Here is an 11,375-nt window from a genome sequence, read left to right as displayed (position 1 = left end):
TCATTTACCAAAAAAGTTCTATGGTTCACAAAAAAATTTTGTTCAATGGAAAAAAGAGGTTGGTAATGTAGGAATCCCACTGTGTCGCATGCCCTTAATTAAACAATTTTAGTTTGTTTAGACAATTTTTTTCGTATCCAATGCAAAAAGTTATTATTTTCTGGAATCAATGACAATTAACGGATGTCGAAAGCATAATATTTTTTTACTCAAGGATATTTAGCAATATTTTAAGCACTGTTTTCTTTGTTTAAACAATTTTCTTCCCTGTAAATCGTGAAAAGTTTTTATTTTCTACAGTTACTAACATAATTAAAGAATGTTTACAGAAATAATTTTTTATTTAGGATTTTTCGCAATTATTTAAACAATTAATAGTCACTTTTGCTTTTTCATAGGGAAGGTGAAGAAGATACTAATTTTTCCGAATCCCTTACTCTATGTCGCTTATTATTCAGTATTTCCTTATCTCAGAACGTATATCATATGTGTTTTAAAGATTTAAATTTAATTGCTCTAAGAAAAGTATAGTCCTTTCTTCTCATAATATCACTTCTCTGTTCTGTTTCCTTTATATAATTTATAAAGGATCGGCATAAAAGTTATTTTTAATTCACAGATCCCATTAATCTGTGAGGGTGATTTTAAGAAAAAGGATTATTTTACATAGATCGATTAAATTTAATTGTTTATCAAAATTCCTTTTGTTTAAACAGTATGTAGCATACGTTCTAAGATGAGGACATAGTTAATAATAAGCGATATAGTGTAAGAGATTCGAAAAAAACTAGACTTTTCTCTATCTTCCCTATGAAAAGGCACAGGTTATTGATTATTAATTATTTAAATAATTGATAAATATCTTAACCTAAAAATAGTACTCGAAACGTTTGTTGAATGTGTCATTAATATGCAGAAAAGGATAACTTTTTACGAGTTACAGGAAAAAAATGTCGAAACAAATGAAACTTCTGAAGAAAATTACTAAATATCCTGAGAAAAAAATATTACTCTCTAAATCTGTTAATTGGGTCATTAATTTGAGAAAATGAATTTTTATAATTTACAGGAGAAGAAAATGAAACAAATTAAAATTATTTAAATATTTACCAAATACCATTGAAAAAAACGTTTCTCTTATCCTTCGTTCATTGTGACATTAATTTTAGATGATAACTTTTTACGATTTTAAGGGAAAAAATGGTTTAAACAAATGAAAATCGTTTAAAAAATTCCAAAATATTTGAAACAAGAAGTACTTGCTCTCGACATTCATCAAATTTATATCAGTTATCCCGAATGATATTAACTTTTCATGACTTATAAGGGGAGCATGAATTTGATAGAATACTAATATTTTGCATTTTTTTTTTGTTAATTTTCCGGATACAATAAAATGGTTCTAGGGTATTTACAAAAAGTTTATTAAAAGTACTTTTTTTGCCATTTTTTCGAAAACCAAGTTTTTTAAATTGCAAACCTCATGATAATTTCAAATAAAATTACAGATTTTCATTTTTCGGAAAAGGAACAAATTGGGGGGCTCGATCACCAAAAATCGAAAATCGGACTTTTACAAGTATAAATTTGGACCTCACTAATGCGGATATAATTGATATTGATTTCTATCAAAGCAAAATGGGCTAGTGTCCCTATACGCCTGTTGGATAGCTACTACAGCGCCACCAATTTGGAACTAGTGGGAAGAAATTTCAATTCAATATTAACAAGAAATCTTACAGTTAATAATTAATTTTAAGTCTTAGCTTAAGGGCATGTGATACTTCGTCGTGTGGTCAGTCGGGTACAGTTCCTCCTGCTTTCTTCCCACAAAAATGAGATTTTTTAAAAACTGAATACGGAGATGCTATAAAATATCATAACGGACGTCCCCGGACTCTTTTTTGAGGTGTAATAAAAAAATTTTATTCTGCTAAATAAAAATGTTATGCCTTATTTTGAGGTTACGTCGTTTTTCATCTCTGCCTTTCCGATAATTTGGAAATTATTTATTAAATAAACTTTTTTAATTGCCTGCAAACAAGGTTAGCTCCGGGAGATTAGTTACTATGATTATTTGTAATTCCAAAGTTTTCTGCCAAAAATATTGTGTAGTTTGGAAGTAACGCTTGGGAGAATTGTAACACACATAACCTCGAAATATACACACGTTGTTAACAAAATCAAAATTTGTTTGAAAAAAAACACAAAAAAAAGTTTGTGTGGACGTCCGTTAGCATGTTCGATATCATTTCCCAAATTTTTAAGACAAAATATTTATTATTCTAGAAAAAAATCCGGGGAACCTAAAACTGGAAATATCGACAATTTTTTAAGTATCACATGCCCTTCAGATTTTTTCATAAAATAAATTGATATTCACTGCTCTTTTCATTAAAATTGCTAATAACCCAAATTCTTAACCATTTCAATATGTATTTTTTTAAATAAAAATCCACTAAAGTCTTATACTTTTCTGTCAATAATTTCTTATTGAAAATGTAATAATATCATAACCGAACGAGGCAATTGTTGAAAAAAAATTCTGAAGTTTATCATATTTTTTCAAATTCTTTTACAATTATTTAATATTTTTTTTGTTAATTTAGAAATTATTGCAATTATTATGATATAGTGATAATCTGATTCAAAATCAAAAAATTATATTTTTTATTTCATACTAAAATATTTTTTTAATTTCGCTCTCACGCAAAACGTGCGATGTGAGGGCATATAATTGCCGCACGCTGTGATGCACGTCATGCACACATAGTGTGCTCACTTTTGGTAAACATTTATAATGTCGTGCGGCTACTGTACGCCCTCACGCACTGTTATCTGGGATATATCAAATCCTTTTTACCACAGCCTGGAAAGTTTCTATTGAATTCTAATTGTGGGGAAATCTTATACTTTTGAGGAATTTTGTTATATTATTAAAAATGGTAAGATTCCATTTTTTCACATACCGAAAAAAGCATTACACGTAGAACTGATTGGACAATACAAAAAGCCAAAAAAGTGAATTTTGTCAATGTCGTGGGCTAGCCCCTTATGGTTCCCGACCACTCGTTTGATAAAAGTCTGGAGTAGATAAGACTTCATAGAATAATGCTAATGAGAAGATGTTGATAGAAAAGTATAAGATTTCTCGACGGATACAATTTCATAGAATTACAATGAGAAGCTATTGCTATACTTTTTTTAATAAATAAATTACGAATTTTCGGATTATATGATTTGATGTAAGTTCTGTATAGGTAAGATTTGATAGTGTCCTAATGAGAATCTGTTGATAAAAAAATTGTAAGAATTATCGACGGATAGAAAAGAAATTTCCGGCAATCCGAAACATTGGATTTGATATAAGTCTTGTGAAGATACAATTTTATAGTGTTTTTAATCATAGATTTTTATTTGCGAAATTCATTTGATTGAATTATAGATAAGATTTTCATATAAGCTACTGATAGAATTAGATTTGTGAAGTTTGCTTAATAAAATTGTATAGGATTTCTATCAAATGTGCTTAGTAGTTTATCTAGATTCCACTTCTTGATAGACTTTGATTGCATTTTTCTTAAATGTATAAAATGTGATTCAATTTAATGTTTTCCCTGGATATTTTTTATTGACGGTAAAAAACTTTTTAAAATATTTCAAATGATGCATTATTCAACTTTAAAGATTTGAATCTGTAATTTAAATACCGTAGAATAATGTTTAAAACGGGGAATTTCATTCTGAGTCTTGAGTGTCCACCTTGCATTTATATTTATTATGTTCTAGGCAGTATTCGTCAGTCTACTAAACTAAAGCTGACTCAGAAAAATGACAGAAGCCAGAGAAGAACAAAGTTTCAACAGCCTCAAAGAACAGCTTTTCTCTGCAGTACAAACTGGAGACTCCGAAACAGTGTCTCGCATAATCACACCGGTCTCGAACAAAATCTTGAAATCATGGATTCCAGGCTGCGATTTAATATTCTGTGCTCTCAGAAATAAGCATTTAAAAATAACCAAATTCTTAATTACAGATGGTTTAGGAACCTACAAAGAAAAAAGGAACGAGGCGATTCTTCATGTAGCCACTCTCCATAGATATGTAGAAATTCTTAAAATGCTCATACGAGATCGAAAATGTACCAATTTTCAGTTAATAGCTCTGGAGGGTTGCCAGTAGTAGCTATGCTTGTTAAGCGAATGCCCGTCGATTTCGAAGTAATTAAAATCTCAGACTACTTTATAAGCATAGAACAGAGCATCAATAATAAAAGTTGGCCTTGTAGATTCACTCTTCTGCACTTTGCAGCGCAATTTGGAAACACCGATATAATCCCAGTACTCTTGGCTAGAAAGTCACATCTGAATCCAAAATCCAAAATTTTTTTGACTCCGCTTCATGTAGCAGCGTTACACGGACAATCGCAGGTTATTAGAATCCTTCTGCGGAGTGGTGCCAAGCACGACATGAAAGATAATGATGCAAAAACTCCATTGTGTTGGGCAATTGAGAAGAGTAGTATGGAATCAATGCAAATTTTATTGAAGAAAACGCTGGACCCCAGGCATTCTTCTATGACTTTAAAAAATGACAAAATGCTGATGTACTGTGCAGCTATTAGAGGAAACGAAGTAGTTATATAACTGCTCCTAAAGAATCACGCAGTCGTCAATGTACATTCTCCCATTACTGGCAAAACACCTCTTCATGTTGCAATCGAAAATGGAAGTGAGGTAATTGTTAAGATTTTATTAGAAAATGGTGCAATGCCAAATGAAGTACCAATTCAATGTTTACTACAGCCAGGGAGCGAGGCTTTACACCTTTGCATTTAGCGGATGAAAAGGGCTTTAAAGATATCGTTGAATTATTTTTGGCGATAGGAGTCCCTGCAAGTTTGAAGGCGAGCAATGGTGCGGAAGCTGTTCACATCGCAGCTCAAAAGGGAAATTTAGAAATAGTTAAACTGCTTTTGAAGCAGGGAGCCCAAGTTGATACTGTGGGAGAGAAGATCATTGAGCTTAGAATGTATCTTGATTCTGAACATGAAGATTCGAAGATTTACGAAGTGATATCGAAATATTGTGATCGCGATATTACGATTGTAAAGTGGAAAGAGGTTTATACTCCGCTTTATATTGCTTCTTATTACGGACATACCGAAGTGGTAAAAATGCTGCTTGAGAAAGGTAGCAATCCAAATGCAGTTTCGAAGCGCGTATTGACGCCTCTACATTCAGCAGCCCAAATGGGACATAAAGAAATTGTCCAATTGCTTCTCCAACGTGGAGCGATGTTCGAATCAAAAGGAGTAACTGATGTGCTGTCTTCTCTTCTTGCAGCTGTTGAAGGTGGACATGAAGGAATTGTATAAATACTCTTAAAGGAAGGCGTCGATGTGAAAAGATTATTTCAGTTACCATCCGTTTCAGTCTTAAGAGCGATTGAATATGTCTTTGATTCCAAAATTTATCATGCTGGAAATGGAGAGGAACTGAAAACTGGATACACCCTACTACATTTTTCTGCCGAGTCTGGAAATAAGAGGATTGTTGAAATGATATTAAAAAATGGGCCAGATTTAAACGTCAAATCGCAAAACAATTCAGCACCGCTTGATGTTGCAATGAAAAATGGACACACGGAAGTTGCTTGGAGTCTTTTGGAAGCTGGTGCCAACGTAAATTACACATGCAAGTAGGTTATGAAAGCCGGTTATTATAGTACTTCTTCCCTTTTTACCCTGGTTATGATATTTTTTGTTGGGTAAAATTTAAAAAGATTCAAGTAAATTTGTAATATGCAAAAGTAATCATTCATCTCGTTTGATTAAGAATTACATTACTGGATTGAAAATTAATTTTTTCAAGTAATAAATTAAATATTTGAAATTTATTTCAGAATTGATCCTTTTAATTAAAAATTGATATTCTTTAGTTGAAAATCCAACTATATAGCTGAAAAAATATCCTTTTTGGTTAAAAATATAACTGTTTGGTCAAAAATTCATCTGTTTTGTTTAAGGATTCAACTTTTTTGATTGAAAATTCGTCTTTTTTGTTGAAAAATCAACTATTTTGTTTAAACTTAAACTAACTAAAAACATTAATTTGTTTGACGATTCATAATTTTAGATAATACTCATTTTCGGGTTGAAAATTGAACAGTTTTATAGAAAATTCGTCTTTTTGGATTAAAAATTCACAATTTGGTATACAATTTAACTATATGGTTTTAAATTCATATTTTTGGTTAAAAATTCCATTGCTTAATTAAACATTCAAGTGTCTTATGCAAATTTAACTATTTGATAACTTTTTTGTTAAAAAATCATTTTTTCGGTTTCAAAATCCAACTGTTTTCTAGATAAATAGTCTTTTTGCCTTAAAAATTCTGTTGAAAATTGATGTGTTTTGTTGAAAATTCGTCTTTTGTTATAGAACATTAATTTTCTTGGTAGAAAATTCATCTTTTTTTTAATTAGACATTTAACTATTTGGTGGAAAACTCAACTATGTTGTTGAAAGTTGAACTACTTTGTTAAAACTTCTTAATTATAATTTCACATTTTTGGTTGAAAATTTACCTTTTTTGTTGAAAATTAATTTTTATTTCTGAGAATTTAGCTATTTCATTTTTGACTTGAAATTTATCCTTCATAAGTTTAAAAAAAGAAGTATTTGTTACAAAATTCATGTATTTTGTTGGTAATTCGTCTTTGGTTAAAAAATTAATCATGCTTGTTCAAAATTAACATTTTTGGCCGAGGATTCAATTATGTGGTTAAAAGTTCGTCTTCTGTGTTTCAGTTCAACTGTTTGAAAGTTTAATTTCTTTTGTTAAACATTAATTTTTCAACCAGAATATTTCACCATTCCATTTTTAGTTCTGAGGAGTTTTATGTCTTACATGTTGAATCCAATATGATATTTGCATTCATTTCATTTTAAATAATTGATGCCCCTATTATTCTCCTATATTTTTAAATATTTTAAAACTTTTGAAATGATTTCCTAACATTTCGGAAATGAATGTAGAAAATTGTAACGCAAATTTGATTAATTTTGCAATATTAACAAAATTTATAAAAATTCGAATAAGCTTAAGAAATATTTAGAAATGTTGAAAAGATTTAAAAAATATTTCAACATTTAAAAGATTTCAAAAATACAAAACAAAACTTTGCTTTTTGAAAATTTCCAAATAAAATTTAAAAGTTTTTTAATGATTTAAAATATCTTAAATTTTACAAAGGTTTATGAAAATTTGTACGATATTTTAAACAGTGTTTCCAAACGTCAAAAGGTCCTCAATATCTTTCAAACCGACTCAAATTTTTACAAAATTTTTGTAAAATTCTTTAACGTTTTCTAGATAATTTTGTTGACATAACTGAAATCTTCTAAAATTTTTTTGAGTTTTTACGAGAAACTTATATTTATATAACCTTAAAGTATATAAACAAAAAAACTTCAAAAATAAATAGTTCAGTAGGAATTTTCAATTTTTTATTACAAATTATTTTTCCGTTCAAATTATAATTTGCTGAAAATATATTTTTTTCCTGACTAAAAGAATAGTTTTTTGGTTTAAAATACAACAATTATGTTGTAAATTCATCTTTTTAGGTTGAAAGTTCATCTGTTTTGATAGATTTTTAAGCTTTTTTTTTAAATTACTGATAGATAAACGTTTATTTTCAGCCTGCTGTCCTTAAAAAATCGTCTTGCTTATACTTACATTTTCTTTCACATTTTCTTACAAACTACCTGTTGAAAATTAACATCCAACCACACCTTATCTCTTAGCCCGCTCGCTCTTACCATATAGCCTAGCCTTCCTCGCTTCACGTCGCAAGCATGTCACTACTTTCTCGCTTTGCCTCGCATTGCCAACCTCTGCCTCCGCGGCTAATACCTAAAACTTATCTCCAACTTACCCATCATCCCCTTCACCCATGCTATTGCCCTTTTGCCCCTATTTCATGCAACATTACCTCAATGTTTATCCCACTCCTTAACACCTCTTTACACTCCTCCAAACAGTGCACAACTTTTGCATCCCGTTTCCCTCACAATTCATATATCCTCTTTTTTTTTAGACAGCCAGAACCTATTATAATCATCCATGCACCTGCATCTGATCCTTGCTATAAGTTCCTGACTTCCTTTATATCTTTTCTCACGCAAATATAGCGCTCTATCCTTTGGCATAATCCGCACATAGTTCCCGTTAAACCTTGACTCCCTTATCCTCTTCTCCCCTCCTGCCTTCTCTCTTTTCAAGCCATTTTTTTTTAATCATCTCATATACCTTCCTTCTTCGTACATACTTGTCACTTCATCCATCTGCAATTCATTCGTTCTACAGTACTTTTTCCTTTACACCTCCATCTTCCCACCCCTACATTTGTTCTCCGTCTCCCACCAACACTCCCTAACCAGCTTACTTCCCCACACTTCTAACAATTTCTCCTTATATTTAAACGCTCGACTCCCCGTTATAACTCGTTCTTCCTGTCTCCCGCTTGACAATATAGTTAGGCATATTTCTTGCAACTATGCAATGTGACACAAATCACTAGTAAATCGAACAATTCGTCCCTCGTTCTTTTAATCCTCTCATCTCTCTTTCGTGTATCTGATCCCTGAAATGAATGTATAAAAAATTTCCTCTATTCCTCACTCTCTATCTTCTCACTTATACCCATTCTTCCTTTCTTAAACCTATTAATTATCTCTTCCCTTTTCGCAGTTCCTTCTTTCCACTTCCTGGACTTTCTTTTCACCTTTCTTTTCATCTATTTATATCCCCTATCCTACCACGACTTCACCACTCCTTTCTTCTTTTTTCTAAATACCTACACCCTTCCACTTTCTCTTTCAGATCCTCCCTTATCTCTTCCACCAACTCCCTCTCAAAGCTTACCTTTCCCAACTGTTCCTGATATTTATCTATCGCCTTCTTCGTACATGTCACCTTCTTCCGTAAAGACCCTTCTTCCCCATCATGCCGCCACTGCGAATTTCTCTGTCACCTCCCATCTTTGCATATTCATGATCACATAGTCTATCACCGATACCTCCCTCTTACTCAGATACGTGTATTCTCCCTCTTTGGCTCCTGTTGCCATACCATTCACCAGTACCACTATACCCTCCTCTCTTTCTCTTCTAGTAAGTCTTCCACCCTTTCTTTATTCCTTTCCATCCCATCCTTGTTGTACACAGTCACAAATTTATACGTTACCCCACCTATCTTTACTGCTCTAATTTGCACGCCCTCGCCCTCTTCCTATCCATAAACTTCTTTCTCTAATCTATCCCTAACCCCTGTTATAATTCCCCCACTAGCCCTTCCTTTCCTCTTTACTCCGATCGCCTTCTGGAGCCAATTTTGGCTCTACTCTATCCGATTCCTTTCTCTCTGCCCCCGTCTCTACCAGTTGCACCACATCAAATTTCTGGATATACCTCCAGAAATCCTCAGCTTTCTTCTTTGCCCCTGATACGTGCCAGTACATCACCTTTAAGACTCCTCCACCCTGCTGTACCCCCACCCCCTTCTTCCTATGATACAAATTCCTCTGCACTTGCTTCAACACCTCCTTTTCCTCATCCCATGCCCACATTTTCTCGTCTACTTTAATTTTCCGATACCCTGCCAACGCCGCCCTCCCTTCAATCCTCCCTCCTAGTCCTATCGTTCAGCATTCTCTGCACATCCATTTAATTCCTTATCAAATCTTGATCGATGAAAACCTTCTTATCCTTTATCCTATTTTTGTTTCACATTGCCCTCAACTTTTTTTCCCACCTTTTCAATTCCACAACCGCCACTTTATTCTCCTTTCTGCCTTCCAGCCTAACTTTCCCTACCTTGCCTTTAACCCACCCTATGCTTTGTAGCAGCGTTTCCACCCCTCGTTTTATTCTCCGCTCTCTATCTTTAATCCTCTTATCACAATATTATTTCTCATATCTGCCCTGATAGCACGGAACGTTCCGGGGACGTGCCTGCCCTACCGAAAAGAATCTTTGAGTATATACTAAAAATTCTTTAGATCAAAGAATCTCAAAGAAATTCTCCGCAGGCACTCAGGTAGGTATTTTTAAAGGTCCAGGAAGCTCGTTTAAATGATCTGAAGGCTTTAAAATATCCTTCCCTAAATTGAAATAAGAGTACGATCATAAATAACAAGCAGAGAGGCCATCTGAATAGAGTAGCCGACACTCAAGGGTCCTTTGTTAAGCTTTCGGATTAAAATTTAGAAGTAGATTATTTTTAATTTCATAGTTAACAGCCTAAAACATAATAATTCGGAATCTATGGGTTTCGATGACTTCATATATCTAACTTTTTTTTTAATGCTTAAAATTGGAATTAATAGAACTTTTCTCGTAAATGGAATGAGATACGCCAAAAAAGACAACATTTTTGAATTCAACTAGAAAATTCTATATCAGTATATAAGTTATAATTAGAAATAAGTATAATGAGAAAATTCATTAATTAAAAAAAAGTGTTAATAATTTGAAGAGAAATTTAAAAAGGGAGAGCGAATTAGCCACGACCAACTACTGTAAATAACTCTGCCCGCCCGGTACGTGACGAATACAAAAGAAACATTATATTACCGTCGCACCACTCTTAAAACGACCACTAAAAGGATCTTGAAAAGGACCCAAATCTCTCAAACTATCTGCGAGACTATTTTGTTTCAAATCGACTTTGTTTATAGACTCAAATGGGCTAAGCTATTTCGCTAAAGAAAACTCAGAGATTTCTTTCGGTAGGGTGGGACGTTCCCTGAGTGTGTAAAATGTCCGCCGCTTGTAAACGTTCCACTGGGACCCGAGGGGAACCTTCTATTATTGTTATTTTTAACAACAATTATCTCGTAATCCGTAAGAGATAGGTAAAAATAGATTTCATTTTTGAGTTATGAGTACCGTATACACTACCTTGTAATATGGTATCTATACCATAAACTGACATTAATTTTGACCTAACACATAGGGGGCTTCCATAAACCACGTGGCTCAATTTTTGCCACTTTGTGACTCCCACCATGTGGTCCACCGTGGCATTATCGTCGACCCTCCCCCTCGTCCACCCCCTAGCGTACTACAGGTTTTTTTTTTATTTGTTGTAAAAGGAAAATAAAACAAAAAAATATGCGTGATAGCAACCACGGACGTCGTTGCGGCCAGAGTTGTCTTGTCTCGACTCATTAAATAATGTAAACAAACAAAAAGACTTGGGGAAGGGGCACTCGGTTTGGTTTTCAGAGATCTAATTTAGGACTCCATGCGCTATTTCAAAAAAGGAGTAAGCTATGCGTTTTATTATTTTTTACACCTGAGTATAAA

The 11,375-nt window shown here is 32.9% G+C and overlaps 2 protein-coding genes across 2 annotated transcripts in view; both read left to right on the top strand.

Annotated features, from left to right (window-relative positions):
• LOC117182272 (receptor-interacting serine/threonine-protein kinase 4-like) overlaps positions 1-4,667 on the top strand; it is an 87,346-nt gene extending 82,679 nt beyond the window's left edge. The window contains exon 2 of the mRNA XM_033375392.1: positions 3,790-4,667. Coding sequence (XP_033231283.1) covers positions 4,140-4,646 — 507 coding nt within the window. The 5' untranslated portion in view covers positions 3,790-4,139 and the 3' untranslated portion in view covers positions 4,647-4,667. The remainder of the gene's footprint in view (positions 1-3,789) is intronic.
• Positions 4,647-11,375, top strand: part of LOC117181178 (ankyrin-1-like) — a gene marked incomplete at its 5' end in the record, with an annotated part of 8,394 nt that continues 1,665 nt past the window's right edge. The window contains 2 exon segments of the mRNA XM_033373746.1: positions 4,647-4,773; positions 4,806-5,700. Coding sequence (XP_033229637.1) covers positions 4,647-4,773; positions 4,806-5,700 — 1,022 coding nt within the window.

This window comes from Belonocnema kinseyi, chromosome 10, assembly GCF_010883055.1.
Source record: "Belonocnema kinseyi isolate 2016_QV_RU_SX_M_011 chromosome 10, B_treatae_v1, whole genome shotgun sequence".
Taxonomy (NCBI): domain Eukaryota; kingdom Metazoa; phylum Arthropoda; class Insecta; order Hymenoptera; family Cynipidae; genus Belonocnema; species Belonocnema kinseyi.
The sequence above is the reverse complement of the archived record's forward strand: the minus strand, read 5'-3'. Positions and strand labels throughout refer to the sequence as shown.